This window comes from Oncorhynchus mykiss, chromosome 4 (genome assembly GCF_057628025.1).
Source record: "Oncorhynchus mykiss isolate SJ-2025 chromosome 4, ASM5762802v1, whole genome shotgun sequence".
Classification (NCBI taxonomy): Eukaryota; Metazoa; Chordata; class Actinopteri; order Salmoniformes; family Salmonidae; genus Oncorhynchus; species Oncorhynchus mykiss.
This window is the reverse complement of record NC_143025.1, coordinates 24,983,484-25,004,220: the sequence shown is the minus strand read 5'-3', so window position 1 is coordinate 25,004,220 and position 20,737 is coordinate 24,983,484. Positions and strand designations below refer to the sequence as shown.

The 20,737-nt window shown below is 43.8% G+C and overlaps 1 protein-coding gene across 1 annotated transcript in view; it reads left to right on the top strand.

Moving 5' to 3' along the window:
- The window catches only part of LOC110522764 (voltage-dependent R-type calcium channel subunit alpha-1E), a 110,621-nt gene extending 90,582 nt beyond the window's left edge, over positions 1-20,039 (top strand). Inside the window, exons 31-47 of the mRNA XM_090231594.1 lie at positions 195-305; positions 667-747; positions 865-984; positions 1,105-1,170; positions 2,192-2,283; positions 2,366-2,528; positions 2,706-2,833; positions 3,157-3,253; positions 4,938-5,043; positions 5,184-5,291; positions 5,407-5,507; positions 5,599-5,705; positions 5,974-6,109; positions 9,953-10,081; positions 10,647-10,791; positions 10,976-11,157; positions 11,277-20,039. Of these exons, the coding sequence (XP_090087720.1) occupies positions 195-305; positions 667-747; positions 865-984; positions 1,105-1,170; positions 2,192-2,283; positions 2,366-2,528; positions 2,706-2,833; positions 3,157-3,253; positions 4,938-5,043; positions 5,184-5,291; positions 5,407-5,507; positions 5,599-5,705; positions 5,974-6,109; positions 9,953-10,081; positions 10,647-10,791; positions 10,976-11,157; positions 11,277-11,852 (2,448 nt within the window). The 3' untranslated portion in view covers positions 11,853-20,039. The remainder of the gene's footprint in view (positions 1-194; positions 306-666; positions 748-864; positions 985-1,104; positions 1,171-2,191; positions 2,284-2,365; positions 2,529-2,705; positions 2,834-3,156; positions 3,254-4,937; positions 5,044-5,183; positions 5,292-5,406; positions 5,508-5,598; positions 5,706-5,973; positions 6,110-9,952; positions 10,082-10,646; positions 10,792-10,975; positions 11,158-11,276) is intronic.
- Positions 20,040-20,737: the final 698 nt, after the last annotated feature.

Genomic DNA, 20,737 nt, shown 5'->3' with positions numbered 1-20,737 from the left:
TCGCTATTTACTTATCAGAGGGAATCTGCCATTAACCTGTGGCTATAGTTCTATAGTTGTATGGTGGTTGAGCAAGATGGTGTGTGTTTGGGTTCATTGTGTCATTTGGGGTTATCTGTGCATCCCAGTAATTTGGAGTAATTCCTATTGTGTTTAATGGTGTCTCTCTCTTTCGCTCTCCTATGTGGTGGTAGTATTACTCAGCCCCACCAGTGTACGAGGCTGTGCTGAAACACCTGAACACAGCCTTCACTGTGCTCTTCTCTGTGGAGTGTGTCCTCAAGATCATGGCATTTGGCTTTCTGGTGAGGAAACAGTTTAAACTTACAGATGTAGGATCTTAATTTGAGAAGTTTCTTGCTGAGACTTTTCCTGCGTGGCAGGAAATGCAAACTTGTAGTGTATTTGAGTTTTAAAAAGGCTTCTAAAGTTTCTAATTTCAGACTTGATTTTCCCTAACGAAAAATGTATCAACCCCTACAAAAATGCCCATTAATTATAATCCACATAATAATTCACATTTCCTGTTCCTATTTTCCTCCTGTAGCAAACTGGCTCAAATGAAGATCCTACATCTGTACTGCCCATAACATCATGATCTGATGCTGTGTGCAATGCTACTAACATCTACTGACTGAAGTATGGATGTTTTCCTCTCTTTTCCAGAACTACTTTCGAGACACTTGGAATATATTTGACTTCATCACGGTTTTGGGAAGCATCACAGAAATAGTGGTGGACCTGCAGGTAAAAAAGCAGGACTGAATATCAGTCAGTGGCTGATTACGTTGCAATTTCTATGCAGTGTACTGTAAATAAACATCATATATATATAGTGCGAGTGTCTCTCTCATCTCCCTTTAGTCAATTGAGACCTTCAACATGGGTTTCCTGAAGCTGTTCCGAGCTGCTCGACTGATCAAGCTGTTGAGGCAGGGTTACACCATCCGCATCCTGCTCTGGACCTTTGTCCAGTCCTTTAAGGTCAGCTCCACTCACAATACAGTACAGCACTGGAAAGAGACACTTAAGACTGAAGCCAGGTGTGTGTGTGTGTAACGTCTGGTACTGTTATTTTATCATGACACAGGGTTTCTCTTTCAGGCTCTCCCCTACGTCTGTCTGCTCATTGCCATGCTCTTCTTCATATATGCAATCATCGGAATGCAGGTAAGGTGTTGCTCACACGCTTGATCTATTCTGCCACTTTCTTGGTTCGTCATTGCATGGTGTGAATGTGTCGGTTCTGCATATAGCACAAGATATATCTCATGAATCGTCTCTATTCATATACTGTCCATACTGTCTATACACACCATTATATACTGAACAAAAATATTACCGCAACATGCAACAAGTTGCAGTTCATATAACAAAATCGGTCAATTGAAATAAATTCATTAGGTCCTAATCTATGGATTTTGCATAGGCCCACCCACTTGAGAGCCAGGCCCACCAACTGGGGAGCTAAACCCAGCCAATCAGGGCTTTTTACAGACAGAAATCCTCAGTTTCATCAGCTGTCCGGGTGGCTGGTCTCAGACAATCCCGCAAGTGAAGAAGCCGGATGTGGAGTTCCTGGGCTGGCGTGGTTACAAGTGGTCTGTGGTTGTGAGGCCGGTTAGACATACTAACAAATTCTCTAAAACAACTTTGAAGGTGGCTTATGGTAGAGAAATTAACATTCAATTCTCTGGCAAAAGCTCTGGTGGACATTCCTGCAGTCAGCATGCCAATTGTACATTCCCTCAAAACATTAGACATCTGTGGCATTGTGTTTTGTGACAAAACTGCACATTTTAGAGTGGCCTTTTATTGGCCCCAGAGCAAGGTGCACCTGTGTAATGATCATGCTGTTTAATCAGATTCTTGATATGCCACACCTGTCAAGTGGATGGATTATCTTGGCAAAGGAGAAATGCTCACTAACAGGGATGTAAACACATTTGTGCATATGTAAAAAGTCTGGAATCTTTTATCTCAGCTCATGAAACATGGGACCAACACTTTACATGTTGCGTTTATATTTTTGTTAACGCCTCTGACATGGCTCGTTCTGATATTTCTCATATATATTTGGAATTTGTGTATTATTTTGTATTGTTAGGTATTACTGCACTGTTGGAGCTATAAACATAGGCATGGCGTATGTGTACACGACCCATACGATTTGATTTGAATATTCCTCAAGGTTTTTGGAAACATCAGACTGGATGAAGAGACTCACATCAACCAACACAACAACTTCAAAACCTTCTTTGGTGCTCTGATGTTGCTATTCAGGTACAGTAGGATATCCTGCATGTGTCACACAGTGGCTAACTAAGGCTCAGTCTCTGAACAACACACTGCTGTCTGCCTGCAGGAGTGCCACGGGGGAGTCGTGGCAGGAGATCATGCTGTCATGTTTAGGGGGGCAGAAGTGTGAGCCAGACCCCTTAGCTCTAACGTCAGACCATGAGGAGCGCTGTGGAACTGAGTTTGCCTACTTCTACTTTGTTTCCTTCATCTTCTTCAGCTCATTTCTGGTAAGAGTCCTACTCTAAGAGTCCTACTGTCCTACTCTATGAGTCCTACTCTAGGAGACCGTCTCTTACCAGAAATGAGAGGAAGAAGTTGAAGGAGACACTTACATGCATACATATTCCCTTTCATGTACACCTATTGTAGTTCCTTGTCTATGACCTCCTCTAATCACTGTTCAGATGCTGAATCTGTTTGTGGCTGTGATCATGGACAACTTTGAGTACCTCACCCGGGATTCTTCCATCTTGGGGCCTCATCATCTGGATGAGTTTGTTCGTATCTGGGGTGAATACGACCGAGCTGCTTGGTAAGTCTGAGGCCCAACAACACATACTAACACATACAAAGTAGCAGCACAGCACATATGTTATACAGCATGTGTAGGAATTATTTACTATTTTAATGTTATTCTACTGTTTCACCCAACTACTTACAAATACCACCATATGGCCTTAACCATTTCACAAAATGAATTGTATTGCATATTTGCCTAATTGTTGTCCGATATGTCCTGATGCTCTGCTCTCCGGGTTCTTGTTAGGACAATGGTGGCAATCCAGCTCTAGCAAACTCCAGCAAAGCTGAATCTCTGTGTTGATTGTTAACTACAGAAATATATGTTCTTTCCAGTGGAAGGATTCACTATAAGGAGATGTACACAGTAGTACGCACTATTTCACCTCCCCTGGGCTTTGGAAAGAACTGCCCCTACACCGTGGCCTGCAAGGTTTGGCTCCCCCACCACTACCCCACCACTTCCCCACTATCCCTTGATCCCTTAACCCCATCCTACCTGTTGGGACCCTTCCTATGCCCCCTTCCATTCCTCTCCAACAATTTTCACTACCCCTCTAAGGCCTGCTTGCACTGCTGAAGGGGGACCACCCTGGTTCTGCCCCAGGCCAAAGAATGACTGGGTTATGGCTTCAGGATACAAAGAGACGGCTCCTCCTCTAGCATACAGACAATATCATTATGCACTTCATGCTGTAGATGCAGAGCAATGAACTATTGGAACATATAGTGTAACAAACAACTACACAAAACCAGTGTGCTGAGTCGTGACACTCTGTGGCTGGTTGGATCTGGTACCTCTGATTTAGTTGACTGGTTATAGTAGAATCATGAGAAGGGTTATAGTGGGGCCTAGTGTAAGTCCCTCCCTGACAATTCTCAGTAGTAACGTTGCAGGTTTAGGATGCCAGGTAAGTATCTGCCAGATCCACAGAGGACCCTGCTGTCATTCCTTTGGTCTTTGATTTGAGATTTCGTCTTCTCTCTCTTTTCTATGCCAAGTCTGCATAGAAATACCACAACCTGATTTGATCCTCTCTGTGTAATGCCATTGAATAACCCTCTTTCTGATCTCTTCCTTTTTTTCATATTCTTTTCTTCCTCCATTCCTTGGTAATACCTTCCCTACCCTTCCTCCTCCTCCTCGTCCTCCTCGTCATCTGCCCTGCTCCCTGCCTCCTCCCCAGCGGGCGTATTCATTACACTGACATGTACGAGATGCTGACTGATATGTCGCCACCTCTTGGCCTCGGAAAGAAATGTCCCTCCAAAGTGGCTTATAAGGTAGACCAAAGACAACTGGGCAACGTTTCTACATTTGGTCAATGGAGATGGCAAAATAAAACCTTTCCCTCTGTGTTATATAGCCAATTCCAAATGAAGTGTGGAAAATGACTGTTGTCTATATCGTACCGTAACGTGTCGCTTGTCGAATTGTAAGAGAATCCACGATGGTGTTTTTTGATCGGCAGATGACAATACGTTGAGTAAAAATAAATGAGCATTGTGCTTTGGCGTTTTCTTTTTTGTATTGATTTGCATCTTGGCAGAGAACTAACTGAGTAAGGTTTTGTGTGTTTAAGAGCTGTTTGTGGAATAACTGGTTTTCAGTGTCAGTAAGAATGCTTCGGTTTTGAAACGGGTGCAAAAAGCTAACATGTATTTCATAGAGCCACATTGTACAGTGTCAGAATGCCAAACAACCTTTCTCAATCACTGCTGCTTGATTACTTCCTCTATCTCTACGCATGTGCCTTCTGCCCTTGCCCTCTTTGCCTTTTTTTCTCATTATCATTGTCTTGTCATATGTGTGCATGGACTGTACAATGGGAATGAACCTAACCTTTTTGTGCACACTGTGTTGTGAGTCTCTTGGCTGTTGTTACAATGTCATACTCATTAGAGAATTGTGTTATTAAAACATGCATTTATAATCCTTTGATTGTAAGTTTAGCTTGAACAGTGAAAAAATACCATAATGTAGTTGAGACTTGTATATTACTGTAAGGCATAGATGGTTAACTGAGCTTCTCTTGTTGGCAACATGTTGTCTCCTTGTTAGTGAGTAATATTTCCTGCTTTGCTCCCCCCTCTTTCCCTTTCATGGACACCCTCAGAGGCTAGTGCTGATGAACATGCCCGTGGATGAGGAGATGTCTGTTCACTTCACCTCCACCCTCATGGCCCTGATCCGAACTGCCCTTGAGGTCAAGATAGCCAGAGGTCAGGCTAGCATGTGAAAATACATGAACAACTCTCTGAACTTGTTGTTCTTCTCAACTTTCTCTACACACTGTTGACCAACTGCCCCCATGAGCACCTGCTGCATGCTTTATCTCCTGTTGTTGTTGTGGTGGTTCCAGGAGGGGAGGACAGGGGGCAGATGGATTCAGACCTACAGAAGGAGATCAGTATCATCTGGCCACACCTTTCTCAGAAGACGCTAGACCTGCTCGTCCCCATCCACAAAGGTGACAGTCAGAATGTATAGTACCTCTGGCATTAGTCAATGTAGTTGAACTATTTGCTATAGTAGTTTTGCTTTTCAAAGAATTCCAAATGAGTGACATTATGCCATTCTTCCAGCCAATCATATGACCATTGGGAAGATCTACGCAGCTATGATGATCATGGACTACTACAAGCAGAGCAAAGCCAAGAAGCTCAGGCAACAGCTGGAGGAGCAGGTATACCTCTATGTACAGTATGAAACTATGGCCTCTGAACAGTAGTTTGCATACTCTCATACTGGACCTATTTCATCCTCATCCCCTATAGAAACATGCTCCCATGTTCCAGCGTATGGACGCATCCTCTCTGCCTCAGGACATCCTCTGCAGTGCCAAAGCCCTCCCCTTTCTGACCCGCAGCGCTGGATCTGCCCTGTAAATATGCTTTTTGACTCCTAAAGTCCCCGAGCCTGTGTGTGCGTGTGGGTACGGGTATGTTAATAGATGTGTGTGTTCATCCTAGATAGGCATGCTGGGCGCCGATGATGTACGCCGTCGATTAAGGCAGCCCACGCACCTCTCTGATTATGAGGGGTTGGGTTAAATGCGGAAGACACATTTAGGTTGAATGCATTCAGTTGTGCAACTGACTAGGTGTCCCCTATCCCTCTCTGAATGTCTGTCTTCTTATCCGTTCCATCAGGACCAGAGGAGGGTTTGTGGCCTTGAGTCCCATCTCCCCCCAGGAGATGTTCATGCAGCCCATGTCCCAGGACCTTGAGGATAAAGAGGAGGACTACCACCACTATCACCACCACCACCACCAGCTCCACACTCCGGTAAGGAATAGGTCTCAGGTACTGTAACACCCCCAGAAACACATTCACTCAACGCCCTAATCAAAGCAAATCAAATCAAAGGGATAGTTCACCAAAATTTCTAAATTACACATTCCTAAGTGAATCAATGTATGTATGTTGAACAAAAATATAAAACGCAACATGTCAAGTGTTGGTCTCATGTTTCATGAGCTGAAATTAAGAATTTTCCATACGCACAAAAAGCTTATTTCTCTCAATTGTTGTGCACAAATTTCTTTACACCCCTGTTAGTGAGCATTTCTCCTTTGCCAAGATAATCCATCCACTTGATAGATGTGGCATATCAAGGAGCAGATTAAACAGCATGATCATTACACACGTGCACCTTGTGCTGGGGACAATAAATGGCCACTCTAAAATGTGCAGTTTTGTCACATAATACAATGCCACAGATGTGTAAAGTTTTGAGGGAGCATGCAATTGGCATTCTAACTGCAGGAATGTCCACCAGAGCTGTTGCCATAGAATTTAATGTTAATTTCTATACCTCCAATGTCATTTTAGAGAATTTGGCAGTACGTCCAACCAGCCTCACAACCGCAGACCACTTGTATGGCGTTGTGTGCGAGCGGTCTGCTGATGTCAATGTGATTTGATTGCCCCATGGTGGCGGTGGGGTTATGGTATGGGCAGGTATAAGCTACGGACAACAAACACAATTGCATTTTATCTATAGCAATTTTAATGCACAGAGATACCGTGACAAGATCCTGAAGCCCATTGTCATGCCGTTCATCTGCCGCCATCACCTCATTGTTCCGGTATGATAATGCACAGCTCCATGTCACAAGGATCTGTACACAATTCCTGAAAGCTGAAAACATCCCAGTTCTTCCATGGCCTGCATACTCACCAGACGTGTCACCCATTGAGCATGTTTGGGATGCTCTGGATCGACATGTATAACAGCGTGTTCCAGTTCCCACCAAAATATCAAGCAACTTTGCACAGCCATTGAAGAGGAGTGGGACAACATTCCACAGGCCACAATCAACAGCCTGATCAACTCTATGCGAATGAGATGTGTTGTGCTGCATGAAGCAAATGGGGGTCACACCAGATACTGACTGGTTTTCTGATCCACGCCCCTACCTTTTTTTTAAGGTATCTGTGACCAACAGATGCATATGTATATTCCCAGTCATGTGAAATCCATAGATCAGGGCATAATTCACTTATTTAAATTGACTGATTTTCTTATATGAACTGTTAGTCAGTAAAATCTTTGAAATTGTTACATGTTGCAGTAATATTTTTGTTCAGTGTACAAGGTATGACAGCAACCTATGGTTTGGTATAGTTTCCCTGGCATTGGCTCGCACTGTTTCCAAATGCTAACATTTTTGCATTTGGTGCACAAATCACATTCAAGTCATGGGACTGATTTTTGCATTTTTCGGAATCAATTTGAGATACTTTCAGATGATGTGGACATGATGTGTGTAGATTGCTTGCATGGTAAGTAAACCAATATTTTATTTTGTCATTTGGGTGAACTATGCCTTTAAAGTTCATTCTGCATGTACACAGTGTAAAAGCATGTATTAGTATGTTACTCACTTAATGGGGAAATGATTCTGTTTTTAGTATTACACACTTAATGCATTAGTAGTTAGACTTTTGATGGATCCAGTGAGATATTATGGGGTTGGGTTATAGTCTGGTAGGATGTGGTTGTGATCCAGAGAGAATGGGAGGGGGGAATTGAGACTGTTTGTCCCAGGAGAGGCAGCGTCTGGCTGGACTCACTCTGACTCATCCAATCCCCCATCCATCACTGTGTCACTGTCCAGTCAATTAGTTGTCGCTGTCCCAGCCCAGTCAGTATGCAGTATTCGGACGCTAGTGGGGTGTGATTTGTGTCGAGAGGTTTTATGTATGGTGCCAGTGTATTCTGCTTCATCATCAAACTCGTGTCTGAAACAACATTGTATAAAGCACTGTTGCTGATCCCTACACTCTTATTCTTAGAAAAAAAGGGTTCCAAAAGGGTTCTTTGGATGTCACCGTTTTTGGTTCCAGGTAGAACTCCTTTGGGTTCCATGTAGAACCCACAGTGGAAAGGGTTTGACCTGGAACCGAAAAGGGTTCTTTAAAGGGTTCTCCTATGGGGACAGTCGAATAACAATTTTTCCAAGCGTGTACAGTACGATCAGACTGTCATCATAACTATTAGACCCAGCACAGATTCGTTTCTCATCTGTGATTCAGGCACCCTTTTAGTCCTTTTTTGCCCCAAATGGTAGTTACAGTCTTGTCCTATCGCTGCAACTCCAGTACAGACAAGGGAGAGGCGAAGGTCGAGAGCCATGCGTCCTCTGAAACACGACCCTGCCAAGCCGCACTGCTTCTCGACACACTGCTTGCTTAACCCAGAAGCCGGCCGCACCAACGTGTCGGAGGAAACACTGTACAACTCGCGACTGACGTCAGCGTTCAAAAGGTGTCGCTAGAGCGCGATTGGACAAGGACATCCCAGCCAGCCAAACCCTCCCCTGTGCCGCCTCATGGGTCTCCCGGTCGCGGCCGGCTGCGACACAGCCTGGGATCGAACCCAGGTCTGTAGCGACACCTCAAGCACTGCGATGCAGTGACTTAGACCGCTGCCCAACTCGGGAGGCCCCGTCATACACACTCTCACGTTACACTCAAAGCCATTCAAACACACACCTATATTTTTATCAATACACACTCTAATGACCTCTACACAATCAATGCCAGTTCTATCCAGCAGTACTGGATTGTAGTAGCTGATACAGCTGCCTTGCCCCCTTCTGTGTCATTCCCAACTTCACCATGGCAATGTCTTACCATGCTGTCCACTCCACACAGTGTTGTTCCTTGTTTTAGGCATTATGACTGCGCACCCATTTCTATGAAATGGTATCATCATTTCTTCGCCATAGGCTTTGATGGACCATGCATATTATGCTTACTTTGCAAAATTGTCGGGATTCCGCTGAGCTTTGGCACTATGGGGAGTGTGACTCTGACTACATGAAAGTGTGTGCCTTTCTGTAAGTGTGTCAATGGAACAGAGATGGAGACGGCGGCTTGTCTCTAGTCGTTAAGTGTCAGACTCAGCACTCCTCTCATGGTTTTGCGGTTTAACTGTACTGTGCCAGTATTTGGCACCGTTGTCATCATACAGAGCTGTATGACATATGGCTCTCCCACACACCTCTCTGTTCTTTGAGCAGCTGTACAGAGTTCTGTTGGAGGATACTACTCACATCTTTTGGTTATGGTTTCTCAGCTCCTCTCAACTCTTTGGTGATGAGTGAGGCATTTTGGTTTCCTAAGCCTGCATGCATGTGACTGGTGCTTTCCTCCGCTTCATGACTTTCAGTTATTCAAGCGCCAGCTTTAACCCCTTTTTGCGCATGTCGACACCGCCCCCTTCCTCCCCTCAGCCCCTCCTCTCTGCCCCGCCTGGTTGTCAGCCCCTCATTGACAGTGGTACTCCAACCCACAGTACTTCTGAAGAATCCAGACAGGCACCACTCACACAGGTTCACAATGAATAGTGAAAAATGAATACATTACACTGCCAACACACAGTGCTTTGGCGGTCACTGTGCTCAGCCAGTGCTTTTACTCTGAGTTAAGAGGGTGTACGGCTATTTGATATTGATAGCTTCACTCTACAGTATGTCAGTCAGCATACTACATCTGCTTGTGGCGTGTTGGTACAGTAGTCCTCTGCTGGTCCCCTGACGTCATTGCTGCAAACTCTGTCTGTTTTCACACATTAGAACTCTGCTGTGTTTCTCTCCCCTTCCTCTTTCTCTAACTATATAGGTTCCGGAGCGCAAAGAGTTTAACCGCATCCTTTGCCCTACTAACAGGCAGGATGCCCCACTCAAGGTGCCCGGGTGGGCAGTCTCTATCCGAGCCTCGTCTATGCCTCAGCTGGCTGTAGACACACAGGTACCTGTTACTGTACAGCCCCTCACCTCCCCTCCTCTACCCATGGGGAAAGAACAGGACCCAGGCAGACAGCCTTTGTGGCGGCTTCAGAGGGATTGATGAACACTGGGGCAGTGCAGGGACATAGATACAGCAGTCAGTCAACCAATCTGCCATGAAGTGGAGGATTGGATGTTACTAGGTTGCTATAGTAGATACATATGATTTCAACTGTTACCTTCAATGGTTGTTGACAGTGTGGGTGGCATACTTTAGTTTCTAATCCTTGCGTGGCAAAAATGTCAGTATGCCAGGTTTTCCAAAACGGTGTCTTTTTAGTTCAAGGTAATATGGCTTGGAAGTGACTTTGGGTCCTTGAAAAGCGCTATGTAAATACCATGTATTAAACATGGAATGTGTGTGGTGAATGGGAGAAAGTCTTCTGCTCAGAACTAGAACTCCACACACTTCCTACCCTCCCACATTCTCTCAACCAATTGCATGTGTGTGTGTGTGTGTGTGTGTGTGTGTGTGTGTGTGTGTGTGTGTGTACTGTATGTGTGTGTGTGTGTTTATCTGTGTGTAGGTTGGGACGGACAGCAGCAAATTGATGAAACGCTCCTTCTCCACTATTGGTGATCAGTGCGTAAATGGGCTGTGGCAGGAGGAGTACTCTCTGGAGAGGGTCAGTTCTGACCGTCTGTATAGACCACGACAGAGGAGCATCAGAGGTACCTTATACACAGTTGCAGGAATGTGTTCACTATGCCATTGCTTAGGGTCTATTCACTGGTCCTGTTCCATTTGAAGAACACTGGTGGTTCTCAGTTTTAGAAGCCCCCTGATGAAAGCTGTGTGTTTACTAAAATGTATGTGACCCTCTTCATAGCTCCCCTCTCTCTCCTTGCCTCTCAGGCATCAGGTCCAACCTCAGGGAACCAGTGGATCAAGAGCGGGGGCGCTCCAAAGAGCGGCGCCACCTGCTGTCTCCCGACGTGTCCCGCTGCAACTCTGAGGAGCGGGGCCAGGACCCGTCACAGGAACGCAAGCAGTCCCGCTCCCCCAGCGAGGGACACGCACATGTCCACCATAGACAGGTGGGTGTTCTTTTAACGGCCCTGACACTGTTATTATTTAATTACTGGCTTTAACTGTCAATAACCGCCCCTACTACCATTAAAGCCTGGTTTATGTGTGAAATCTCTTATCTCTGCAGGGCAACACTTCAGGCAGCCCAGGCCCGCCTAACTCTGAGTCCAGCACCCCCAGTGGCCGTCGGCAGCTCCCCCAGACGCCATCGCGGCCACGCCCTCACATCTCCTACTCCCCCCTGATATGCCGAGCCCACCCCTCCCCCCCTGCTGTCAGCGAGGGCAGAGCCCAGACCCAGGAGGCCCCTGGAGAGACGGAGGAGCCCTTGTGGAGGGAGGAAGAGGAGAGGCCAGCCCAGGTGGCAGGAGGAGGATCGGGGGTGGGGGTGGTAGTAGGGGTGAGTGACCCAGGGTTAGGGGTCAGTCACCCACATCCCTCCCCTCACCGGTACATCTCGGAGCCATACCTGCCCCTGCACGAGGAGTTCCACAGCCCAGACTCCTCAGGCCTGGAGGAGACTCTGACCTTTGAGGTGGCCATTGCAACCAGTCTGGGTCGGGCCAACACCATCAGCTCTGCCCCCCAGCTCAGACACAACTGGCAGGTCCCCAACGGACACTTCCATAAACGCCTGGGTCAGGCCAGCTCTGTGGCCGCCTGCGAGCTCCTGTGTGACACCGACGAGGATGACCGCTGTTAGGGCCGGGACTGGGAGAGGAAGAGGAGGAAGATGGACAGCAAAACTGGGTACCAGAGAGACAGGGGTCCTCAGTCTGAAGTACACTGTCAGGGCGTGTACTGAGTGTGCATCTGTCTGTGTGTGTGTGTGTAGGAGTGCAATATGTTTGCCAAATAAATAAGACAGGGAAGATATGGGAAGTGCACTGCTGACGTACAGTGCAAAAGTTCACCAGTTGCATTTTGATTGTTGTTTGAACAAAGTCGAATAACTGGGGAGAATGTGTCCTCACTGCTTAGACCTATGAAAAATAATAAGTATGTTTCAAGTACAGTATGTAGCTGAAAATAGCATGTGAGACTGAAGTAGCAGGAATGTATTAAAATTGTTCTCTTTTCCTCATGTAAGATAAGAAGAAAGCTCTCAATTGTTAGATCTTTGTGGATCATGAAACCGTGATTGGTGTGTAGGGATCCGAAGCAGACATTGGCTGTCACATCAGACACTGCTTTAAAACAACCCAGCTAGCACATTTGGTTGCTTGGAAATTGTGGCAACGAAAGTTCTTGGTCCTGGCAACGAAGCCATAAGTTTCTTCACCAGTAAAATGCAACGTTTTTTAAACATTCTGAGAATGGAAGTGAAAATATTGTCTCTTCTGTGAAAGTACATTTTTAGGTTGCAGAGAGGATCTGAGAACATTTTACTATGGTTACCTGAAAGTTTTATTAACGTTCTGAGAACGTAAATTATAGGTAGTTTTACTGTTTTGAACTCCAAGCACAGATAGGACATTCATGAGGCATTAATCATGCAAACACATTTTTTTTTTATTGTGGCACAGCGCCAGTGAGATTCAAACCTATAATCCTCTGTTTTCTATTCATGGAATTAGTCCACTGTGCCACCAGGATGTAGTTAGCATGCCATGCTTTTTTTAACTTAAACAAAGCTGTTAATTTTACTCTATTCAAAAGACCCTATTTCAAAGGAAACACGCACTTATTAAGATCAGGTGTGGCTCATTAGTGGTCATGGTCAACACACCTGAACACACTTAAGAGTATAGAGAGAGTTTTGTTGATGCTGTGAACAGAATGTGCAGTAAAAAGTTTGGACACACCTACTCATTTCTTTATTTTGGCTATTTTCTACATTGTAGAGTAATAGTGAAGACATCAAAACTATGAAATAACACATATGGAATCATGTAGTAACCAAAAAAGAGTTGAACAAATCCAAATATATCATAGATTTTAAATTATTCAAAGTAGCCATCCTTTGCCTTGATAACAGCTTTGCACACTCAACCAGCTTCATGAGGAATGCTTTTCCAACAGTCTTGAAGGTGTTCCCACGTATGCTGAGCACTTGTTGGCTCCTTTTCCTTGATTCTGCGGTCCAACTCATCCCAAACCTTCTCAATTGGGTTGAGGTCAGGTGATTGTGGAGGCCAGGTCATCTGATACAGCACTCCATTACTATCCTTCTTGGTCAAATAGCCCTTACACAGCCTGGAGGTGTGTTCTGGGTCATTGTCCTGTTGAAAAACAAATTATAGTCCCACTAATCGCAAACCAGATGGGATGGCATATCGCTGCAGAATGTTGTGGTAGCCATGCTGGTTAAGTGTGCCTTGAAATCTAAATAAATCACCAACAGTGTCACCAGCAAAGCACCCCCACACCGTCACACAGCCCCCTCCATGCTTCACGTTGGGAACCACACATGCGGAGATCATCCGTTCACCTACAGTACTCTGCGTCTCACAAAGACCCGGTGGTTGGAACCAAAAATCTCAAATTTGGACTCTTCAGACCAAAGGACAGATTTCCACCGGTCTAATGTCCTTTGCTCGTGTTTCTTGGCCCAAGCAAGTCTCTTCTTATTATGGGTGTCCTTTAGTAGTGGTTTCTTTGCAGCAATTTGACCATGAATGCCTGATTCCCACAGTCTCCTCTGAACAGTTGATGTTGAGATGTGTCTGTTACTTGAACTATGTGATTTATTTGGGCTGCAATCTGAGGCAGGTAACTCTAATTAACTTCATCATAGCGCTTGACTGACCTTCATGTCTTAACCCTTGTGATGTCTTAAGGGTAAAAAATGACCCGTCACTATGTTTAACAGCAGAGAAAACCCCCTAAATTATATTTTGTCAACTTGAAATTTGATTGAGTGACACCAACATTAGAAAAAGTGAAACATCGCCTTGTTCATATTTCAAAGAAAGCTGTACACCACCAGGGTACAAAGATGGTCTAATAGGCTGACCACACCGCTCGCGTTGCGTTCACGAGCGTCGCAAAATAAATGTAGAAATCCATGTTATTAAATGATTGCACCCACACTGCTCACGCGCACCAACGAGTGTCTGCGTTGCCAAAGGCTAAAATAGAAATCGGTTCTATTTCTGACGCAGATCGTGCTGCAAGTCCTGCCGCTCCCATTGGTTTGTAGAAGCAGGTACCCACGTGCCATCTCCTCCCTGGTTATACCCACGTGGGTGACTGAAGACGAACGAGGTCAGTGGCGGTAATGCACCTAATTTATGAAAGTTGCCAATCGCAATATAAAGTCAAGAGAAGAAAAAGCCTGGAAGGAAGAAAGATGACTAGAAATGATTCGGTTGACCGTTTTATGTGTGGATTAATTGTCAGCTGGTTTGGATTCCGTGTTAGGGTCATTTTTGACCCGGCAGTTATAAAATAATTTACACACCACAAAAAACACAAAGACACACACACACACACACAAAATGAGAAATTGGGATTGTGTGCTACTGATTGAACTCAGACAAAACTATAACTTTCTTCTGCATGTGCATTATCTCCCCTCCACGACCCCACACATGACTCAAGTTCACAGACAAAAGAAACAGAATTTCAGACAAAATAAACATTTCTTGAAAGCATTGTTTACTAATGGGAAATGCAGTCAGAGGCTATAAAGGTGCTGCAGATGACAGTCCCCCCAATTCTCTCTTTGCTGAAGCCATGAGTGCACATTTCAGTGCCCAACAGGTCATAGATCTGAGGAACAAGAGACCAATGATTTAGAAGAGGAGGAGGTATCTGAAGAAGAAGATGGGGAAGAATACAACCCAGAGCACGATGCATCATCTTCAGATGGAGAAGAAATCCCCCAAGCTGATTGAGAGACATTTTTGTCAAAGAACAGCAAAATAACATGGTCCTTGTCACCATATGACAACCAGGCCAGGATAGCAGCACAAAATTGTGGACCCCAGGGCCCACAAGACATGCAGTTGCCCATGCCAAGGACATCGCCTCAACATTCTACATGTTCATCATCCTGGAGATTATGATTTTGAGGGTTTCCGTAAATATGAAGACAACTGGAAGAGGATGGATGAGATTGACCTGCGTGCCTACATAGGGCTGCTAATCTTAGCGGGTGTGTATAGGTCTCGAGGCGAGGCTATGTGTGGTCTCTGGGATGCAGAGAGTGGAAGGGCAATTTCCCGTGCCACGATGCCACTGGAAGTCTTTCACGCTTTCTCAAGAATGCTACGATTTGATAACCGCGAGAACTGCAAGACGTGTGAGAGACAAACTGAGAGGTCTGGAAGAAGTGGGTGGAGCGTACCTCTACAACCCTAGGCCTGAAGTAACAGTGGATGAGCAACTGGTTCCATTCAGAGGTACATTTTTATTTTTATATCGCTAATGTAAGTGACTTTCACTGTTAATTTTATTATGTATTGCTGTAATATCATTGATTTATGTGATTGTTTTCTGTGACACTGATACTAATTACTGATCGTAATCTCTTTTGTCAAAAGGTTGCTGTCCTTTCCGGCAGTATATTCCCAACAAGCCAACTAAGTATGGCATCAAGATATGGGTGGTCTTCCAGCGTAGCTGGAAGATGCAAGTCTACACAGGGAAGCCGACCAGCGGAGGCACGGAGAAGAACCAGGGATTGCGGGTTGTACTTGATGTGACAGATGGACTGAGGGGGCACAATGTCACGTGTGACAATTTCTTCACCTCTTATGAACTCAGCCAGCAGCTCCTGAAGAGGAAGATCACCATGGTTGGCACAATTAGAAAGAACAAACCTGAGCTCCCCCCTGCACCTTCTCATCAAAGTTGACCTTCACCCCCCACTCTAGTTTCTTACCTCCTAAAGAGGAACAAGAATGTGGTCCTCCTGAGCACACTGCACAAAATGGCTGAGATCAGTGATCGTGAGGACATGACACCAGCCATCATCCTGGACTACAACCACAACAAAGGAGGCATGTACAACATGGACATGGTGATTGGAACTTACAGCTGCAGGAGGATGACTGCCTGCTGGCCCCTGGTCATCTTCCATAACATCATTGATGTGTCCTCATACAATGCCTTCGTGACATGGAATAAGATCAACCCTACCTGGATGCCTGATAAGCGGAACAAGAGGAGGGTGTACCTGAGGTAGCTGGGAAATTGCACTTGTAACCCCACACTTTCAAAGAAGGGAGCACCTCCCCTGCACAGCAGCCTCTGCAGCACTTGTGAAAGCTGTTCCGTGGGCTGAATCTTGTCCTGATCCACCTGAGGTTGCAGCTGGGGCAGGCAGGAGAAGGAGATGCCAATTCTGCCCCCCAAAGAAGGACTGTAAAACAAATACTATGTGCTGCACATGTGAGAAATACATCTGCAAAGTCCATGCACACACACTTGCATACTGTCTTACATGTGCTAATTAGAGTTGATTGATTCATGTTCTTCACGTTTTTGTTTTGTATCTATTATCTTATTTTATTCTTATTTATTGTTGTCGTTTATACACCTTATGGGTGGGGGCAATGGTTCAAAACATGTGAGAAGACTAGTATTTTGCAGTTTAATTCTTTATTGTACAGTATATAAGAATATATCACTATGTTGCCAAAAAAAGTTATGTTGTTTCCCTTCAATAAAATGCATTCAAAACTACTTTCTGCACATTTCTGTTACTTTCTTAGGCTATACAAGTGCTATCTCTTGCAAAAAAATATGTTTACACCTATGCAGTACCCTTAGCAGTAGTAGTAATAATAATAAACCTCTACTTCAGTAAAGAAAACAATTATGACAGGTGTGTTAAAAACGAGTGGTATCCACTGATGCAGTCAATGCAGTCTTTCTGCATTGTGAAGAGTGACAGGTGACAGGTTGTTTCTTCATGCAAAATAGATTTGGGGTTTAAAATTCAATTAAGCTGCTTTATTTTAGGGGTTTAATTAAGGCAGGTCATTTTTTACCCTTAGGACAAAGGGAGTATACAGAATGTTAAGACTACACAAGGAATGTCTTAAAGTAATGGTGGACGATCATTTCTCTTTGCTTATTTCAGCTGTTCTTACCATAATATGGAATTGGTCTTTTACCAAATAGGGATATCTTCTGTATAGCACCCCTACATTGTCACAACACAACGGATTGCCTCAAATGCATTAAGGAAATACATTTCAGAAATGAACTTTGAACAACTCACACCTGTTAATTGAAATGCATTACAGATGAAGCTGGTTGAGAGAATACCAAGAGTGTGCAAAGCTGTCATCAAGGCAAAGGGTGGCTATTTTGAAGAATATAAAATATATTTTGATTTGTTCAACACTTTTTTGGTTACTACATGATTACATGTGTGTTATTTCATATTTTATTATTCTACAATGTAGAAAATAGTCAAAATAAAGAAAACCCCTTGAATGAGTAGTTGTGTCCAAACTTTTGACTGGTACTGTATATGTTTTTAAATAACATTCTCAGAATGATCTTGGAACTAGTGATGAGGAAACTAAGCTTCCTGAAGCATTGCGCATTTCCAGCCAATTGTGTCAAAAATAGGTTAATTACTCAAAGCTCAGATCAACACGTTGTACACTAGTGGCACCTGCTGGTCAAAATCATTTAGAACCGCCAAATTATTATAGATGAATTCGCACACGCCGTAGCACGTGTGCAGGGTAGCGTTTTTGTCTTCTACCAAAACCAATACCAAACCAATCAGGTGGTTGCTCGAAAAAAAACAACGTTTCGGATGTCACTGATCTCGTACTTCTGATCAAGTGAAACAAGCATTGGCACACTGCCTCAAAGTAATGCTTCCACGCATGCCTCGGAACGTAACATTACTACTTTTAGCGTTGCTAATGTTTTCTTGTGGTTTTTATGGAACGTTTTCTTAATGTTCTGAGAACATTTGGGGTGGCAGGTAGCCTAGTGAGCGTTGGGCTAGTAACCGAAAGGTTGCTAGATCAAATCTCCAAGCTGACAAGGCAGTTAACCCGCTGTTCCTAAGCTGTCGTTGTAAATAAGAATTTGTTCTTAACCTGGTTAAAAAATAAAAACAATACTTTAAAGAGAACCATGAGGAAACCTTCAGGAGATGTTAGGCTGAAAGTAGTGAAATTCCCAAAGAAAACGTTGTTTCTGAACCTTCTGAGAACATTACTTTAAATAGAGCCATGAGGAAACCTGTAGAAAGTGTTATGCTGAAGTACAGAAATTCATACAGAAGAATGTTGTTTCTTAACGTTCTCTGAACAATTTGAGAACATTACTTTAAATAGAACCATGTGTAAACGTCATGCTGTGTGATTGTACAAAACATTAAGGACACCTTCCTAATATTGAGTACACTCAATGTATATGGCTCTCAGAACGTATGTGCTAGCTGCACCTTTCCCAGACCCTTGTGGGAAGGTTGTACAGTATGCAAACTAACCATAGGACAACCACGCTCTCACCAAGCTCTAAGAAACATATGGTTCTCAGAATGTTATGTTATTTAGGACCCGTTAAGCAAGGACATGACCTTTCCCTGATAGATACTGTACGTTTCCAGAGCTCTGGGGCTTTGAACCCTCTAAAGTGAGGTGTTCCAGTGTCATTCTACGTCAAATCTCTAGTTCTCATTTTCAGCCTAAACATGGTGGCTTTGTCCTTGTGTGACCTTCAGTGTGTCTCTGGACAGAAGACCCACTGCCATGCTGGTGTCTGTCACTGTCACCTCATTGGATTAAGCATGATTACCACTTTGAGTACTTGGGAGAGGGCCAGCCCTAAACTATAGACCCTCAGTGGACAGCAGCAAGACTGGCCTCTCCTAAACTACAGACATAGTGTAATGTTCATGTGCTGGATACTGCTGTCGTGTCCATAGTCTGGAAAACCAGGCCCTGATAAAGACATGCTCTGGAAACATTGGCGACGACTAAGTATTTTTTAAACCTCCCACTCTGGGCTGGATGTGTTAATGTGTAGTTCATACATGCATAATCTATGAGCAATTAGTACACAAAATCCCTAGTTTGGAAGCAACTGTTTTTTTGGAAGCTGTGCTGCGCCATTTTTCCTCAGTTTTCCCCCACACGAGAGCCATCCCTCTAGTAATTTGAGACCACTTTTGGCTCGTAAGCTCTATTTTCAGAACTACTGGCTAAAAAGTAAACACAAGTACTGGACAATCTTTTTAAGCTGGAGCATTTGAAAATTATGTGAGACAACTCGGATTTCTACAGAGACTACAAAGTCTACAAAGCCATTTTTCCTGTAAATAGAATCAAGTGTCTTGAGGTTGTTTCCTTTTGTGTAATGAATCATATCTGTCATTTGATGCAAATTATTTCAACATGGATATTTTTATGGATGATTCCTAACTATGATTTATTTTGAAGTTAACTGCCATGTCACTCAACACTGACCGAGTCCGTTTTTGCTATCAGGTTTACAGTGCTGTATAAAACTAGACTTTACCCAGGTACAGCTCTGTCTTGTAGCAACATTATGATGGTTATGATGATGGTTGTGATGATGGTGATCATCATGATGGTGATAGTGATAAAATGTGCCTGCCTGTGAGTAGGGTGACTCAGTGCAGTTGACGGATCCATGTTCACTCAGTGGCGTTCTCTCTCATCAGACCGCAACAGAATTACGTTTACGCGTGGTTTTTAAGCCCAGCATTTGAACATTTCCACTTTTCAACATTCCAGCTTTTGAACAGTGATTGTTCCCCAAAAGATAGCTTCTATTATATCACATGCCGTGTTGTAACTTGTTTTGTGGACATATTTCTAAAATGTGAATAGGAGGTATTTGGTCCAATGTTCTTCTGGCATGTACGGGCCCACTGCTCTGTGGAACATGATGAGTTTTATGTTGCTATTGAATTTCTGGTATTGAAAATAAAAAGCTTTCTGGTATATACAGTGCCTAGTGAAAGTCTACACACCCCTTGCACAGTCTTCACATTTTGCTGCCTTTTAATGTAATTTGATATTTTTTTCTACAGATCTACACAACTTACTTCACATTTTCAAAGTCGAAGATAGTAATAGAACGAAGATCTACTCGGTGAAAGCACCTGACTTGCCAAGTTAAATAAAGCTTAAATAAAATAAATACAAAAAAACCTTTGGCAGTAATTACAGCTGTGAATAATTCAGAAAAATATTCTACCCACTTTGCACAACATTTAGGGCAACATATGTCCATTGTTTTTGTCAAAATTACTCAAGCTCATTAAATTTGGTTGGGAATCATTGACGGACAGAAATATTCAAACCTTGTCTCTGATTTTCAGGCAAAAGTCGGGACTGAGACGAGACCACTCAGGAACACTCAAAACCTTTTGTAAAGCCATTCTAGCGTGTCTTTGGCATTCATTTTTTTGTAATTGTCTCACAGAAAAATAAAACTCTTTTACAAGGTTAGGTTTTCAGAAGACTGGAGCAGGTTTTCTTTTAACTTTTTACCTGGGCTTTGCTCCTTTCATATTTATTTTGATACTGACAACTTCCCAGTCTCTGCCGATGACAAGCATACCCATAACATGATGCTGCTACCCCCACAATTCTTTAAAATACATAGGGTTTCACTCTGTGTTGTGTTGTATTGGGTTTA